The following is a 17,308-nucleotide window of genomic DNA, read 5'->3' as shown; positions in this document are numbered from 1 at the left end:
CGCCTGGCTCCGCCCCTCTTCAGCGGCGTCCGGTCCGGCTCCGCCCAGACAGCAGAGCTAGTTGAGTAGACATCGCAACGGGTCCGGAATCCGTCCGGAGGCGCGAGTCGCGAGCCAGTGGCGGGAGCCATGGCGGGCGAGGAAGACCGAGGGGACGTGGAGCCGGTATCAGTGGTGACTGTGAGGGTGCAGTACCTGGAGGACACCGACCCCTTCGCATGTGCCAACTTCCCGGAGCCGCGCCGGGCCCCTACCTGCAGCCTGGACGGGGCGCTGCCTTTGGGCGCACAGATACCCGCGCTGCACCGCCTGTTGGGGGCGCCACTCAAGGTGAGGAGGGCCGGAGAAATGTTGGGGACGATCGCGGGTTCAGGGCTGGCGCCATGAAACCTTGCTCCTCCTCGGAGAGAGGCTGGAGTGGGTGCGCTCCTCTGGATAAGTCTTATGCTGGGAACCCAAGATTCACGTGGCCCTGCTTGCGAGGGACGCCTCTCCAGGGGAAGCTGAAGAAGGGATATGGGAGCTTGCGGTCTGCACCACCCTGGCTATCCCTCGAAGTGAGGCCCACCTGGGAAGGCGCTCAGGAGGTCCACTCGCTGCCTTTCTGCCTGGGTAACTGCTGTGGATAGAGTGAAGGTAGATATTTGAGTGGTAGAGAAGCTAGGAGGCGGAGCTGGGGAGGGACCTGCTTCCACCTGCTTCAGGTAAGGTGGGGCGGGACTACGAAGAGAGGAGGACCCGGGGCGGGCCTCTAGAGGTGGCAAATGTTTCGAGCGGTGTTAGATTGGGTTCTGGCGGATAGAGTGTTGCTCCTGCAATCGGGGTTCTGGCCTGGGAGTGCCGACAGAGAAGATATTTCACGGGGTGAAGAGAATCCTTGGGAAGCTGCCGGGCCCGGGACATGCAGAGGGCGGGAGACTGCTCTGGAGGAAAAGTCCTTTGAGTCATCGCCCCCACCATCCCGTACTCGCGTCGCCGCGGGCGCGTGGCTGGAAGGGAGGGGGAGCCGGGCTAATTTTAAACCGTCGGCCTGCCCTAGTTTGCCTGCAACCGGGAGCCGACCAATACACAGTATCGGGAAAGGCCCTTTTCCAGATGGCAGGCCCTATCTCCCCTCCCGCTCGCCGTGCTCGGCCCCCCGCAGGCAGCCCTTTCCTGCACGCTGGGTTTCCGGGCTAGGACTCTGGGAGGCGCACTACCACCCCCTGGGGTTCCCCTCCAGCCAGTCCGCACCGAGTGGTGAGGATGAGGAGATTTGGTGGGGGTGCCTTTCCCTGCTCCCAGCCTTAGCTGAGCGCCGAGTTGCGCAAACTTGCCTCCTGGCCCGGGGGTCTCTCCTGGAATGTGCCCCGAGCGCCGGGCCCCCCAGCTTGCATTCCTCACTCTGCGGGCCAGCTCCGCCTCCGAGTGCGGGCGGGAGAGGTGGTGAGACTCTTGGCTTGGGGAATGGCGCGTGTACAGGCAGAGCCCGGGCTTCAAGGCCACGACTTGAAGGTTGCAGCACACTGCCCACTCCAGAATTTGGATGCTCCCCAACCCCTTGTCCTGCCCTGTTTAATGGGCAAACTGAGGTAGGCGCGTCCAATGGGAGGCCACCTATTCAGGATGGGCGCTGAACCAAAGCCAGGCTCCTGCCTCCAGGATTCTGGAACTCCTGGTGCTGAAATAAGCCTGGGGTTCTACAGAGAACATAGTATTCCTCCCACCTCCCACTCTAGGACAGGACTTAGCCCTGAAACCCCTCTTTGCAATTAGGGGCAGGTTTGGGATGTCAACAACAGGAAAGAGGCTCAGAACACCCCCTTACTTAGGAGAGCATACCAGGTGCTCTCCCCTCTGTTCTCTACTCCCTAGCTGACACAACTGAGCTCAGATAACGTGTTAAGTCTCCCTGCAAATGAGTCTGGTCTCCTTACTTTCAGAATCTCCTACCTGGTGTACCTGAGGACTGCCACATCCTCCCCCACCCCAGGCAGAATATGGGGATGGATACCATAGTGCCTGCAGCCAGGACTCCCTGGGGCCAGCAGCTCTGCCAATGGTGGTCAGATGCACTGTGATGTGCTCATCCCAAATATAAACTGTGACCACAGCCCAAGAATAGAAGGCTGGAGGAAGAAGGGCTGAGAATAGGCTAGGGGCAGGGACATCAGAGAGCTGAGAGAAGGGGAGCAGAGCCACTTCTTGCAGGAAATGTCAACAGTTGGTCCCTCCTCTAGTCTTATAAGTGGGTGCCCTAGGAGTACAGACATGATTCAGGCCTGCCTTGATAGCCCTCTAAAGGAGAGAAGTGGCCCAGAAACCCAGATGTCCCTGAGCAGGGCTATGGAGCAGAAATAAGAGGGAGGGTTTCTCTGCTCCCTGCTTCATCCTCTGTATAGTTGTCCACCAGAGGAACATGACACAGCCAAGTCTGCCCTCCTATTCTGGGCACTGACCCCCATCTTTACATCCCTCCCTGGGGATGTAAAGAGGCCAGGCCCACTTTCTCTCTAGTGCTCTACCCCACACTCTATTGGGCTAGGCCTAGCCTCTTGAGTTCCCCTGGGGCCTTCCTTTTTAAATGGCATGGAGCTTTCAGATCAGAGAAGGCCTTGCTCATTTCCTCCCAGTCTAGGAGGAAGCTCCTGGCCACAGCCTCTGACTCATCTCCTGGCCCTTGGCACAGGGAAGGGAGGGGGGATGTCCTGGCAGTGCCTTGGGCCATGCCCCAGAGGAACTCAGGAATATCTCTATCTTCCCTCTATGCAAGAACCTCTCCTAGCCCAGGGACCTGCCCTTGCCCCAAGGGAGAACCTGGGCCTCTGGCCCTGCATCTCATCTCTTTACTCAGAGCTACCCAGTCCTGCCCTCTGCTACCCTTTGTCCTTCTGGATGGTGCCTCAGGAGCCCCTCCCTGACACTCAAAGACCTTGCCACATCTGAGATAGCACTGACTTCTCCCTGGGCAGAGGAACCTGGGTGCTGCTCTAACCCTGAGGCAAAGACCAAAATAGCCCCTTACTCCTAGCAGTAGAGAGAGCCCTAGAAATCTGTTCATTACCAACAACTTTGTTTCCCCAGTTGTGGCTAAAGGTTAGAGTAGGACAGGGGTGGCACTATCCTGGAATGTTTTCTGACCTTGCCCCCTCCCCGGTCCAGCCTCAGTTTACCCCTCAAAAGCAGTTGTGGCAAGGGGGCTCAAGGGTGAACCTGACCTGCTGGGACAGGGACCAACTGGAGAGGTCCCAGAGGGTTCTTAAGGATAAGATGCAGTGCTCTGGTGATGAACTAAGTAAGCCCTTCTTTAGCCCTCTTATGGAGTTTTCTTTAGGAGACTATATAAAATTGGGATGTGGGAATGAGTCATGGCCTCTTCCCAGCTTTCCCTAGGGCTGGCACGTCCAATTTGCTAGTCATTCTGGGCTAGGGAGCCTGGGCTGCAGCCTGGCGAGGGACCCCAGAACGTAGGTCTTGGCAGAAGTAGGCACTGTAACCCCAGTGTGTGTGATATGTTTGAGCTTAGTAGGGTTCCCTTGCTGGAACCGGGAAGACCAGTTTGGGGTATTTGCAGAATCCAGAAAGCTGAGCGGCAGTCTCCAAGTCTTGGCAAACCCTAAAAGCCCCAGCCCTCACTCAGCCTCCCTTCAGGGTTCCCTGGAGCACTTCCAAAGTCCATCTGTCCAAGATCTAGGTCAGTTAGACCTGGTCCTGGTTGTGGAGCCTGGGGCAAATACACTGAATTTCTGAGCCTTGGTTTCCTCACCTGTAAAAGGATTATCAGGAGAATCAAAAGAACTAGAAAGCTCAGTGTGTGACACAGAGGAGACATAAGAAATGTGGGTTTATTTCCTTGAGGTCCATCCATGTCATCTCAGCCAGGAAGTTACGGTCTAGTTGGAGACCCAAGATAACAGGAAAAGAAGGTCATAGGAGTACAGGGTCTTACATTAATAGAGAAAGAGAAGAAAAAAATGGTTAACAAATTATTTTCTAAAACAAAAGTCTTTCAGCATATAATTCTGCCCTCTTCTCCATCTTCCTTGTACCTTGCCCTGGCATGTTCATTCTCACCTGATTACACTGCTATGAAAAATATTGGGGAGTAGACACCAGGGTCCCCTGAGCTTAGCCCTGCATATACAACCATATGTAACAAGTTAGTTAGGACTACCAGAAAAACCTGAGCCCAGAGAATGAAAAAGAAAGTGGGCTGGAGGCTTAAGTGAGGGGCTGAGCCTGAAAAGAATGGGGGAGGAACTCTACCCCAAGATGGAGAGCAGGGAAGTGCTGAAGACGAGAGCCAGGAGAGAGTCAAGGATGTAGGCCCACACTGACCCTGTGCTGATCCTAAGCATTGTCAGCAGGGACCAGGGTTTGGGCTTACTCAGGCCTGGCCCAGTCCCAGGGTGTGAGAAACAAGGCCCAGAGGTTTGGCTCTCAGAAGGGTGACCCCAGGAAGGGGCAGGGGTGTGAGGGAAAAGCACCACCCAGCTGGCAACAAGTCTCCACTCTTTACTGCTTGTCTGACCCTAGCCCACCCCCACCCCACCCTCACACATCTCTGCCTAGGACAGTTAGCTGGAGGAGGGAGACACCATCCTGCAGGCTTTGGGCTGCCTATTACTTATGGCCCTCCTCCCCAGAAATAGGGCCCTGGCAGAATTGAACAGGTGACATAGTTAGGGAAGCCACTGCTACCACCATGGAGGGAAAGGGTTTAAGTCTGCTCATTTGAGGAGGCTGGGGGTAGTAGAGCACATAGTCTTCAGGACCCTACCCCACATGGATGTAGGCATCCCAGGTATCTTGGAAAGAGAGGGCTATTCTCTGCTCACTTGGGATTAGAGCATGCAAGTATGCATGCACGAGGGGAGATAGCATATTGGTCCTCATCTTTCTATGGGTGTACTTCCTGAGCCTGTGCATGGCCAGTGAGCATATACATATGTGACCATATACCTGGGTGTGTAAGCAGTTACCACATATAATCTGATGACCCCTCCAGTGTTTACCTTTACAGCACTCTGCCCCACCCCTTTCTTAGCACCCTTGGCCATTGTGCTTCTGCATTTATTTGTGGCCTTTTTTTGAGTCAAACTTGCCTGCCTTCCCCTCTGGAGTGGAAGGCAGGGAAGGCAGAGGTCGTGTCTTATTCCATGCTATGTCCATAGCACCTATAACCAGCCTGGTTCATGAATGTTTGAATGAATGAGCCGTTCTATATGTGTGTGATTTGGGGGATCCCTGAAAGTTGTGTGGCTCTGGAGAAGATATGTTTCTCTAGAATCCCAGAATCCACCAGTATAAGGTAGAAGGAGATGCCGCTGTGCCTGGATGGGGGTGGGGTGGGTCGGCTGCTGAGTCATCCTGTGGGAAGAGGGATCAGGAGGAATGTGGGGCTGCCCTCGGCTGAGCTGGCCCTGGATGAAGTACCCCAGCCCTGGGGCCTTGCTGCCCCATCTCAGGCCTGTTCCAAGTAGGCTCTGGAGAAGATGACTCTGCTCCCTGGGAGGGGAGAGAGGCCAGGCCCGCCCAAGGCGCCCAGGGAAGGGCAGGCGGCCAGGCAGGAAATAGGACAGAGAACAGGCTGGAGTGTTTGTCCTATGTCCCATGTCCCAGGCAGGGGGGGAGGTGGTCACCCAAGGGCCTCATAGGCTGAACTGCCAGGAAGGAGCTGGGTCAGGCTCTCAGGCATAGCAGGGGTGCTAAGCAGAGGCAGAGGTGGGGGCAGGAACTGGACTCCTTTTTTCCCCAGGAGATCAAGGGCAGCTGGAAGCCCTTGGGCTGGGTCCAGAAAAAGGCCAGGCTGACTGAACAACAGGACAAATATTGGGGTTGACTCTCCCAAGAAGATGGAGACCAGAGGCACCCTAACTCTCCAGAAGGGGGCTCTCCCTGGGCCTGGCACCTCAAGGAGTGGGGCCACTCAAGGCAAGGGGACTTTGCTGTGGGGGAGTTGTCTGGAAGAGATACAGTACTGCCCTTAGACTTTCCTCAGTCACCTCACTAGGCCCTTCTACAGGGGCCAAGCTTCCTGCCCAGTGGTGGAGGGGAGCCAGACTCAGTAGAGAGAGAGACACAGAAAGCAGGCACATGGATGGAGTGTGTGCTTTCTTGTTACAATGCAGGTTTCCGGGACACACTATAGACTTACAGTTATCCTAAAATCTGATTTTTAATATATCCCTTGGGGACCTCTGAGGTCTAGCTAGGACCATGGTAACTGTAGCCCATTTGGGGGCAGGGCAAAGACCCTCAGCTGGAGGGACTGAGAGCCCCAAGCCTCACTGTCTTAATTCAAGGAGATACACACACCCTCCCAGCTGGGTTTATACCTCCCAGCATTCTTAACACTTTCTCCCTGAGCTTGAATGCTTTGTGGCTATAGCTTATCACCCCACAGAGCTGTGAACTTCCTCGAAGGCAGGAACTTCCTCCCATCTTCTCCATTCCCCTTCCTCATTCATGTTCATTAGTTCAAATTAGTGAACACTTATGTGTACCAAGTGCTGTGCTAGGCTCTGCAGATTCAGATGCCTGAATCCAGAAAATATACAGTTAGAGGGGAAGGAAACTAGTGTCTAGGATATTATAATGCTGTGGGGAAGACCTCAGAACAGGGTACATACACAAGGTGGAATAGATTGCACAGCATTGGCTATAGGAGCCCAGGAAGGCTTTTCAAAAAAGCATTATCTAATTTGAAACCTAAAGAATGGGTAGGTATTACCCAGCAGAAGACTTAACCATACAAAGAGCAAGAAAGCCTGGCACTTGAGAAGGATGGGATTTGCACATAATAGGCGCATGAGAAATAACTGCTGAAGAATTTCATGGCTGCAGTGCAGACCCTGTGATGTGTCTCTCTGCCAGCACCCTGAGTAGGAGGTAAGAAGTCATGGGATCTCCCTATGTACCCCTGCCACCTCTTCCCCAGCCCTGCCAGCTGTTCCCTTTCCCCCCAGCTAGAGGACTGTGCCCTGCAAGTGTCTCCCTCTGGATACTACCTGGACCCCGAGCTGTCCCTGGAAGAGCAGCGGGAGATGCTGGAGGGCTTCTATGAAGAGATCAGGTCAGAGCTGATGAGGCCAAGAGGCAAGGCTGGCCCCACCCTTGCCCCTACCAGGGGCTGGCTCAAGTGTCAGCAGCCAAGACACATAATCTCTAGCCTGGCTGTGGGTCACCTCCTGCTGCCCCAGGGAATTGTGCCAGGGGACTCCCAAGGCCTGGCCAGTGTTACCTGCTTCCCAGGTTGGGTGTGGGGGCTCTCCCACATACCTGAGATACTTGTGTTTGCACAAACTCTCCAGTCTGGCCAACCCTTGGGCTTGGAGGAGCAGTTGGGGAGGAAGGTGCTGGTCCAGGTTTGGCATTTGGGGAGGTGTTTGACTGAGGTGTTGGGGGTGGGACCCCAATGAATGGGCTGGGAGCTGCTAACTAGGCTGCTTGATTCCAGCAAAGGGCGGAAGCCTACACTGATTTTGCGGACCCAGCTCTCCGTGAGGGTCAATGCCATCTTAGGTAAGTGTATGGAGGCATCAGTGTCCGGCAACTCCCCCACCCCAGCTGGCTCAGTTTCTTTCAGGACTGTGCTAGACAGGGGACAGAGCAGATTAGAGACAGGATATGTGGCCCTTCCCCACTCCTATCCTGAGCTTTCCTTCCAGGGCCAGGGCTGATGCTGCAGCTAGACTGTGGTAGGGGTTACCGAGTAAGAGAGTGGAGGGAGGTGGTTCAAGAGTACTAGAATATTCCTTGGTGGGGGAGGGCTTGGTTGTGTTACAATAGAAGAGGGTGTCTGTGTTTCCTCAATGTTACCATGCCCATCTACCCTTTGCAGAAAAGTTGTATGGCTCCTGTGGCCCTGAGCTCCGCCGCTCCCTCTTCTCACTAAAGCAGATCTTCCAGGTGAGGCCCAGAGGTGGGTTGGGGGTGGGCACCCAGCCAGAGCCTCCTTAAACTTCCCCGTGCTGCCCCCAGGAGGACAAGGACCTGGTGCCTGAATTCGTGCACTCAGAGGGACTGAGTTGCCTGATCCGCGTGGGTGCTGCTGCTGACCATAACTACCAGAGCTACATACTCCGAGGTCAGCCCCACCCCTCCCCCATGACCCTTGCCTTCAACAACAACTTATTGACCTCTTGTTGCTGTGTCCCCAGCACTAGGCCAGCTGATGCTTTTTGTGGACGGGATGCTGGGGGTGGTGGCCCATAGTGAGACCGTGCAGTGGCTGTACACACTGTGTGCCAGCTTGGTAAGTGGCCCTCCACCCAGCCATGTACCCTTTTCCCATTGCTTCTCTCTGGGCGTCAGTTTCCTCTTCTGAAAAGTGGGCTAGAATGGAGCAGGTCTGTGGCCCCTCTCAGCCTAGAAGACACTTCAACACCTGGCCTTGGAGCCAGGGTCTTTCTGCCTAGACTCTCCTCTGTGGGTCCTGCCCTAGGAGTGTTTCCCTGGCCACACCAGGAGCTGGCATAGGTCTGGCCCAAGCCAAACTCATATGTGATGACCCCACCCCACAGTCCCGTTTGGTGGTGAAGACAGCCCTGAAGCTGCTGCTGGTGTTTGTGGAATACTCTGAGAGCAACGCACCACTGTTGATCTACGCAGTCAACTCTGTGGCCAGCAACACCGGTCAGAGAATGTCCCTCCCTTTCCCACCACTGAGAGCCCTCTCTCCTACCTGTCTCCACATGACTGCTCCCTCCTCTGTGTGGCAGGTGCTCTTCCGTGGGCCAATATGGTATCCATCCTGGAGGAGAAGAATGGCACCGACCCTGAGTTGTTGGTGTATACAGTCACCCTCATTAACAAGGTGTGCGTGAGGGCTGGAGGCGGGAACCAAACGCCAATTCTGGACCCCTCAGACTTCTGGTCCCCATCAGCCTTAGCCTCACCCTTCTATCCCCACCCTCTAGACACTGGCAGCGCTCCCGGACCAGGACTCCTTCTACGACGTGACAGATGCACTGGAGCAGCAGGGCATGGAGGCACTGGTCCAGCGTCACTTAGGCACCCCGGGCACTGACGTCGACCTGCGAGCGCAGCTTGTGCTCTACGAGGTGGGCTGCGCCTCCAGGGCTCTAAAAGGAGGGGCAGGAAGGGCGCAGTTCCCCAGCGCTCCATCCTATCTCAGCCTCTAATAACTGGGCCCACCTCCTCTAGAGTGCCCTGCGATTGGAAGATGGAGACATTGAAGAAGCTGCAGCAGGTGGGCGGCGGGAGCGCAGAAAGCCCTCTTCAGAGGAGGGCAAGAGGAGCCGCCGATCTCTAGAAAGTGGGGGCTGCCCTGTGCGCGCCACAGAGCCTGGGTGAGAACATGTCTCAGCGATGGAGAGGGATGGATGCGCCAGGCGTAACCCGGCCTCCTAACAGACCCCGCCTCCAGCCCCACAGGCCCCGCCTCACCGATAGTCTCCACCTCCATGGGTCCTGCCTCACCCGCAAGCCCCACCTCCAGCCCCACAGGCCCCGCCCTGCCAACAGGCCCCACCTCCAGCCCAATGGGCCCTGCCCCTGGCCTCCGTACCTCGATGAACCTCTTTCCTACCATCTCCGCGATGCCCTCAGCTGACAGCTCCTGCGAAAGAAGCATCTATAAGTAAGAAGGGAGATAGGGGCCGTCCCCGGAGCCCTCTGAACACCTGTCCCTTTGCTCTGCGCCCCTCCACGGACACTCTGCCTCCTCTGCCCAAACTCGGCTTTCTCTCTTTCTTTCCAGACTTCACCAAACTGCTCCTGTTTGGTAAGTGACTGCTGAAGGGGTGGAGTTCGGCTCTGACTGGACCTCCTCCTGAGGCTTTTCTTCATCTTTTCCTGGCAGTCTGCCTGTCTTGGCCAACATCATCTGTCTCCCTACACCCTACTGTCTTTCTGTTTCACTGTCACTGTCTCTGACTCTCTTGTCTGCTCTTTGTTTCTTACTGCACCCTGTCCTGCTTAATCAGTCTCTCCCTTCCCCTTACAGTTCCCTTTTGTCATACCTCCCCTACCCACCTCCTCTTTTCACTGTGGCTGGGAAGGAACCCCTGATAGCACTGCCCTGCTCTGTGTTAGTGTGAGCAACTGGGCTTTGGGGTGGAACAGGTACCACAATTACCATCTCTTCTTTCATCCCCCCTGCCCAGGGCCCCTGAGAGCCCACCTGTCCCCAAGTCCCCTACTGGTCAGGCCAGGCTGGAGTAAGTACAGTGGCCAGCCTGCCCCACCTGTCATGTGCTCAGGGCTTCAGCATTGCTTCCCCCAGCGGGGGTTCTACTTGCCTGATGCAGCCAGAGCTGGGAAGCTCTTAGGCCCTTTCTTTCCCAGACATGCCTCCTCAGTTGCCTAAGGACTAAGCACTGGAGTTAGTTCACTGGGGTCATAGTGGTCCTTGTGCTTCAACAGTGAGACTTTAACAGCTTTGACCAGAGATAAGAACATGGATGCCCAGCCTATTCTCCCATGTCCTCAGGCCAGGAATAGGGCAGGGAGGGGATCTAAGGTACTGTGTGGTGTGGAGGTAAAGGAGCAACCTAGGGCTAAGGAAAGGACAGGGACTGAGGGCCAAAAGAAATACTGGATCACATTCATTACTTCGATGTAAACTGAGTGCCTGTCACTTACTAGGCCCTTTTCCAGGCATAGGTCATAGCTTTCAGAAGCTGCAGACATGCCAAGGGAGGGACAGTCCGGTATGCCCACTGGAACAGCTATCCCCTTCCCCTGCTTTTTGTCTAAAATCAGGACAGTGAACATGAACAGCAGCAAGGTTGCTGAGTTAAACATTCAGTAGAACTTCTTTCTGTATGTTGACCTGGGAATGCTGGGTTGGTAGTGACCCTCCTCAGATGTGAAGGATTGAACAGGGACTGGCCTTGCGGGGCGGGTCCTGGGTCTGCTCAGTGCATGGACTGTTCCTGTGTGTCTGTGTGTGCCTGCAATTGGGGCAGTGCCCAGGGGCTCAGCAAGGCATGTGCACCACCCTGGGCTGGGTGTTAGTGTGAGCAACTGGGCTTTGGGGTGGAACAGGTACCACCCCAAATGCCTTCACTGATGCCTTCACTGATAAGTGCCTCCCCCCAGAGCCCGGTTCCTGGAGAATGTGGCAGCGGCAGAAACAGAGAAGCAGGCTGCGCTGGCCCAGGGCCGGGCAGAGACATTGGCTGGGGCCATGCTCGATGAGCCCGATGGGCACCCAGGTAAGTAAGTGGGTGGACAGTATCTACCCATGTTGCCCTGTTGTTCCACAGAGGGCCTGATGCTGACAACTGATTCCCTTTTTCTAGACATCCAGGAACTATGGGGCTCTCCCGAACCAGTCCCTGCACCCAGAACACCCCAGAGCCCTGGCCCCCGAGTTCTGCTCCGGGCCCAGCAGAGCCTTGAGCCAGAGCCCAAGGAGCCACTGACTCTGCCAAGCCCCAAGGCTGAGCCCATCAAGGAGCTCCCTACCCGTGTCCCCAAGCTCTGCATTGGGGATCTGGACTTCTCAGATCTGGGGGAGGACGAAGACCAGGACATGCTGAACATGGAGTCTGTGGAGGCTGTGAAAGGGGTCCCACCCCCACCACCCCCACAACCCCTGCTCTCTGGAGGCCCTCCACCTCCTCCCTCCCCACACCTCCCCTCACCCATCAAAGGCCCCTTCCCACCACCTCCCCCCCCACCCCAGCTGCCCCTCTTCCCCCTTCAGCGCTTGATGGCCTAGCCCTCCCCACCAAGAGGAAGACAGTAAAACTCTTCTGGCGGGAGCTAAAATTAGCTGGAAGCCATGCAGGCTCTAGGAGCCGCTTTGGGCCCTGCTCCACCCTGTGGGCCTGCCTGGAGCCTGTCTCGGTGGACACAGCCCGGCTGGAACACCTGTTTGAGTCCCGTGCCAAGGACATTCTGCCTTCCAAGGTAAATGCACCCTCATCTGTAAGGTAACCCAGTGAAGAGGGGAGGGAATCAGAGCTCAAGGGTCTGAACTGTTGAGGTTGCCACTCATCTCCCACATGGAGAAATTGAGGCCAAAAAAAGAGTAGGGACTTGTCTGAGGTCTCTCAAGATGGTGTCAGCAGAGCCCTAACTAGCATCTAAGTTCATTTCAAGGCCTTACACATCCCAGCTCCCTGGGTGTGGGGTGGCCCCGCCATTTTGCCATTTAGAGGGGGGCCTTGGAATGCTCTTTTAGATTGTTGCCCCAGCTAGTCCCTTTCCCAATCGTACACCTTCTCCCAATCTCAAAGAAAGCTGGTGAGGGCCGCCGGACAATGACCACTGTGCTGGACCCCAAGCGCAGCAACGCTATCAACATTGGCCTAACCACACTGCCACCTGTGCATGTCATTAAGGCTGCCCTGCTCAACTTTGATGAGTTTGCTGTCAGCAAGGATGGCATTGAGGTGGGGATACCAAGCTGGGAATGTGGAAAGGAGGTGGGAGGTCCGGCCTTCTTTGTTCAGTGGACATTTCCTGCCCCTCCAGTGGTGGATATGGGCTTGGCATTTCCGCAGAGCAGTCCCCAGACCCTGGGGCTCCCCCAGATGACCCAGGGAGGAGTCAAGATCAACACCTGTGGCCTCAGGCTAGCACTGAGTGGCCTATGTGGGGTGGTGGCTATATCCTCAGAAGCTGTTGACCATGATGCCCACGGAGGAGGAGCAGCAGAAGATCGAGGAGGCCCAGCTGGCCAATCCTGACATACCTCTGGGCCCAGCTGAGAATTTCCTGATTACTCTTGCCTCCATCGGGGGCCTGACCGCCCGCCTACAACTCTGGGCCTTCAAGCTGGACTATGACAGCATGGAGCGGGTACCTGGGTCATGGGATGGGATGGGCAGTGGGGGCAGGTTAGCATGATCGCTATGTAGTCTGAGAGTCCCTGGCTTCCCACACAGGAAATTGCAGAGCCACTGTTTGACCTGAAAGTGGGCATGGAACAGCTGGTGCAAAATGCCACCTTCCGCTGCATCTTGGCCACCCTGCTGGCTGTGGGCAACTTCCTCAATGGCTCCCAGGTAAGTGACAGCACAAGGACTGGGAGCCAGGGCTCTGGAGCCAGCCAGGCCCAGGCTCAGACGAGGTCCTTTCAGAGCAGTGGCTTTGAGCTGAGCTACCTGGAGAAGGTGTCGGAGGTGAAGGACACAGTACGCCGGCAGTCACTGCTGCACCATCTTTGCTCCTTGGTGCTGCAAACCCGGCCTGATTCTTCTGACCTCTACTCAGAAATCCCCGCCCTGACCCGCTGTGCCAAGGTTAGCACCAGCCAGAGGCTTAACTAAGACTAGCTACAATGTGAGGGAGTGCTGCTTCCTGGGACTGGCTTCTCCCCTTCTCCCTATTTCAGCTGTTGTGCCAGGTGTTGCTCAGCTACAGGTGTTTGTGTGGGCTGTGTCCTCTGCCAGAAACACTTTCCTCTACTGGTCTGGCTATACCTACTCAGTCTTTGAGTCTCAGTTTAGCTGTCACCTCCCCTGTTCCTCATTGGATCAAATGGACTTGTCTATCTTCTGCATTAGACGGTGAACTTTTGGAGGGGAGGGAGCAGATCTCATCCATGTCCCTATAGCCCAGGCTGTGGGGGGAACAGCTTGTGTACCCCTGCTTTTCCAGGTGGACTTTGAGCTGCTGACTGAGAACCTGGGACAGCTGGAGCGCCGGAGCGGGGCAGCTGAGGAGAGTTTGCGGAACTTGGCCAAGCATGAGCTGGCCCCAGCCCTGCGGGCCCGCCTCACCCACTTCTTGGCCCAGTGTGCCCGCCGCGTTGCTATGCTGCGGGTAGTGCACCGCCGTGTCTGCAACAGGTGGGGGCATGGGCCAGAGACAAGACTACCACACCACATCTCACCCCCAAGCAAGACTCAGTATCCTTTCCTATCCCAACATGCCTAGGTTCCACGCCTTTCTGCTATACCTGGGATACACAGCACAGGCAGCCCGTGAAGTGCGCATCATGCAGTTCTGCCACACGCTGCGGGAGTTTGCACTAGAGTACCGGACTTGCCGGGAACGGGTGCTGCAGCAGCAGCAGAAGCGGGCCACATATCGTGAACGCAACAAGACCCGGGGACGCATGATTACTGAGGTGGGTGCCCCTTTTTGACTGCCACCCCCATGGTTTCCTTCTCTGGCCCTCAGCTCACCTTTCTCCATCTCCAGACAGAGAAGTTCTCAGGTGTGGCTGGGGAAACTCCCAGCAACCCATCTGTCCCAGTGGCTGTGGGTAGCGGGCCAGGCCGGGGTGATGTGGATAGTCATGCCAGCATGAAGAGTTTGCTGACCAGCAAGCCTGAGGATACCACACACAGCCGCCGCAGCAGAGGTGGGACCTGTGGCTGCTGGGGCAATGGGCTTTGCTTTGGGGCCACCTTGGCCTGACCTCCCTACCTTGTCTCCCTCAGGCCTGGTCCAGAGCAGCTCCCCAGTCATACCTATAGCAGTAGGGCCCTCCACTGCACCCCCAGAAGAACCCCCAGGCTCCAGTTTACCCAGTGACACTTCAGATGAGATCATGGACCTGCTGGTGCAGTCAGTGACCAAGAGCAGTCCTCGTGCCTTAGCTGCTCGGGAACGCAAGCGTTCCCGTGGCAACCGCAAATCTTGTGAGTACTCCCCACACGCCTACTTCCCACCTTAACCACACCAACCCCCTCCAACCCTGCTCTGTCCCTACAGTGAGACGGACCTTGAAGAGCGGGCTTGGAGAGGACCTGGTGCAGGCACTGGGACTGAGCAAGGGTCCTGGCCTGGAAGTGTGAAGGTGCTGCCTCCAGGATACCTACCTGGGCCAGCCTGCATGCAAGAGACTATAGAGTGAGGAGAGACCAGAGCAGAATTCTAGGCATCTTCTCAACCCTGGAGTCACTCTGTGCCCAGTGGCCAGTGCCTTAAGCAGTATTATGTGTGTGTACCTGTGTGCATGTGTACATTTGTGTGTATTTGTGTGTGTGTGTGTGTGTGTGTGTGTGCGCGCGCGCGCGCACGCATGCATGCATGTATGAGCTCTCTGAACACATGGAGCAAAATAAAGTTTCTTAGCCAATCCAAGAGCCTTTTTCTTCTTTCAAGGTATAACCACACTAGGTCTATAGGAGGAAAATAGCAAAGGACTGGGTCTTCCTGCCTCGTGCCTCATCATCACCCACACAGCCATTAGCCACATTCTAAGTCATTTATTCAACAATCTATACCTTAGACTAGCTTTTGGCCCCTGGAGTAGGCCTCCACTGCTCCTGGCATGAGGCCACGAAGCCTGATATAGACACCCAGGACCCAGCAGCCTGTGGTCACGTTAGTGGTTATAACCGTTTCATCTGCCGCCGTTCCTGTCGGCGCTGCCTTTTCTCATTATGCTCTGGTGCTGGGGCACCACTGTCTGCTGTGAGCCAAGGGCCCAGCACATTCACCCACAGGAGGTAAAGGGCCCGGCCTGGAGCCTAGGAGAGAAAAGGTAACTTAAAGCCAGGTTTAGGAAATGAAAGAAGAGAAAAGTTAGATACCCGAGCCCCTTCTTGGGAGCCCAACAACCCACATACCAGAAGCCAGAAGAACCAGATGTAGAGAGAGAAGCAGCTGAGCACCTGTACAATGGCTGTCAGTAGGATCACATCCTTAAGGTGCCTGTGGATAGAAGAGAGACTGCAAAAGCCAAAAATAATAGATGGGCCCCAACTCAGCTCCCTTCCACCCTCTTCAGGTTGTAGGCAGCTGTGGGTCTTAGGCTACCTGGGCCCCAGCACCCCAGCCCTGGGGCCGCTCACCTGGGCTGGCGGTGGGGGACACTCACTCTGCCATGCCCTGCTCCATGTTGAGGTCCATTCCACCATCTATCAGGGCTCCATCCTCAGAGAAGGCCGCCCGTGCCATCGAGCTCATAGAGTGGTAGCTGGCCCCATATACTGCCAGACTAAAGCCCAAGGCCATCTGAAGAACAAGAATGGGTATATCAAAGGCCAGCCACTGACTCTATATGTGCTCATCCACTTTTCAGGATTGGGGATACTTACCCAGGCCCAAAATGAGGCAGATGAGTAGAAGAAGACCAAGGTCACAAGACAGTAAATGGCCTGCAAGCAGACACAGTATCAGGGTGGGATCAAAAGCTACCCTAAACCACGGGCCTCCCTTGACACTGACCAAGAGTGAGGCCAGGCTGTGGAAGGAGACAGGTTATTTTTTTTATAGGGTTGGGGGGAAAAAAGGGGTCTGCTCCCTGAGTCCTGGGTACCCAGACCTCTCCTCTAACACATCAGCCTAGAAAAGAAGCCTCTGTGTATTTGAGATGGGAAGGGCTCTCAAGTTCATCTGAGACCCACGTCCTCATTTTGGTTTCGTTTTGACTAGTCACCCTTTCCTCTGTGCCAGGATCCTTTCTCATTTCTTTTTAACTGGAGGTTTCTTCTGGAACTTTGATTGTCACACACCACCACCACCATCACTACTATCAAAGAGAGATGAGGACTGTAGATGGGTACAGAAGCAAGGAGGCAGGTACTTACATTGGCCCCCAGTATGATCCTCAGGTAGAACTTCAGGGTCTCTCTGTTCTCTTCAAATATCTGCTTCTTCCCTCTCGTCGCCACTTTGCCCTTGGGCTGCGGAGGGATGATGAGATGCTGTGAGAGCCCTTCTCACTCTCACCACCAGTCTGGTTAGCTAGAGAGTTCCATCTGAACCTCCGCCAGGCCCACACAGTGCTCAAACCTAGCTCAATCCTTGGGATGTCCACCTCTCCTCCAGTTCATCCTGCTTAGGGCTGACACCATCTTTCCAACACCCTAGCTATGATCGCCTCCTGCACACCCTGGAACAATCCAACACTAAGTTGATACTGTCTGGCTCCCGAGGTAAGATCCAGCTCTGGGCTGACGATCTTCCTTCATGGGGGACTCCTGAGAGGAGCTGAATGGTGCCCCTTTCCGGCCTCTGCTGGAGTAGTCCAGATCTCAGCTGACGCCCACCCCCTACAGGCCTCAGATCTTTGGCCAGTTCTGGTACTATCTGGTACTGACGCCCACTCCCACTCCAGCACCAGTTCTGGTACGGTCCTGCGCCGCTCCATTCCATCCGCCTCTCTCTAGTACGGTCCAGTCACTGAATGGCGCCCCCCTCTGGCCTACCCGCTTGTCTCAATGCCCTTCCTGTTTTCAGTCTCCTGGCCCCGGGAACGCTTTGCCGATGTGGACTCCGCCCTACCCGCCTTCCTTACCGCCATGGTGAGACGCAAATACCCAGCCGGGGAAATAAGGGATAGCAAACGAAACCAGTTAGTAGGTACCACATCGACAGCACAGGCACTTCCGGTGCAGATCCAAAACGTAACCGACTGGGACGGAAATGGGCGGTCCACTTCCTGTTCTGGCCC

The 17,308-nt window shown here is 55.7% G+C and overlaps 2 protein-coding genes across 2 annotated transcripts; one reads left to right on the top strand and one right to left on the bottom strand.

Annotated features, from left to right (window-relative positions):
- Positions 1-35: 35 nt before the first annotated feature.
- On the top strand, positions 36-14,926 carry FHOD1 (formin homology 2 domain containing 1). Its single transcript, XM_039888904.1, is given in 23 exon segments — positions 36-330; positions 6,948-7,054; positions 7,439-7,503; positions 7,823-7,890; positions 7,963-8,068; positions 8,142-8,236; positions 8,505-8,616; positions 8,703-8,797; positions 8,901-9,044; positions 9,148-9,293; positions 9,371-9,583; positions 11,047-11,162; positions 11,250-11,630; positions 11,633-11,862; positions 12,192-12,347; positions 12,574-12,756; positions 12,843-12,962; positions 13,038-13,199; positions 13,558-13,748; positions 13,837-14,029; positions 14,104-14,266; positions 14,346-14,546; positions 14,620-14,926. Coding segments are annotated over 23 exon segments (3,531 nt in total). The 5' UTR covers positions 36-129; the 3' UTR covers positions 14,703-14,926.
- Positions 14,927-15,101: 175 nt separating this feature from the next.
- On the bottom strand, positions 15,102-17,293 carry TMEM208 (transmembrane protein 208). The gene is made up of 6 exons (XM_039888974.1): positions 17,153-17,293; positions 16,443-16,538; positions 15,951-16,010; positions 15,731-15,867; positions 15,480-15,564; positions 15,102-15,380 (listed from the first exon to the last, which is right to left on the bottom strand). The coding sequence occupies exons 1-6, from the start codon at positions 17,156-17,158 to the stop codon at positions 15,243-15,245; spliced, it is 522 nt and encodes a 173-aa protein (XP_039744908.1). The 5' UTR covers positions 17,159-17,293; the 3' UTR covers positions 15,102-15,242.
- Between the last annotated feature and the right edge of the window lie 15 nt (positions 17,294-17,308).

The sequence above is a fragment of the Pteropus medius genome, unplaced genomic scaffold (assembly GCF_902729225.1).
Source record: "Pteropus medius unplaced genomic scaffold, Ma_sr-lr_union100, whole genome shotgun sequence".
NCBI classification, from domain to species: Eukaryota; Metazoa; Chordata; class Mammalia; order Chiroptera; family Pteropodidae; genus Pteropus; species Pteropus medius.
Note: the sequence above shows the minus strand (reverse complement) of the source record. Positions and strands in the feature narration are given on the sequence as shown.

What these genes read in the sequence shown, in the direction of transcription:
- TMEM208 (XM_039888974.1), bottom strand. An exon ending in ATGGAGCAGGGCATGGCAGA is followed by an intron (nt 15,565 to 15,730) that starts GTGAGTGTCCCC and finishes TTCTATCCACAG; the next exon opens with GCACCTTAAGGATGTGATCC. An exon ending in TCTGGTTCTTCTGGCTTCTG is followed by an intron (nt 15,381 to 15,479) that starts GTATGTGGGTTG and finishes TTTCTCTCCTAG; the next exon opens with GCTCCAGGCCGGGCCCTTTA.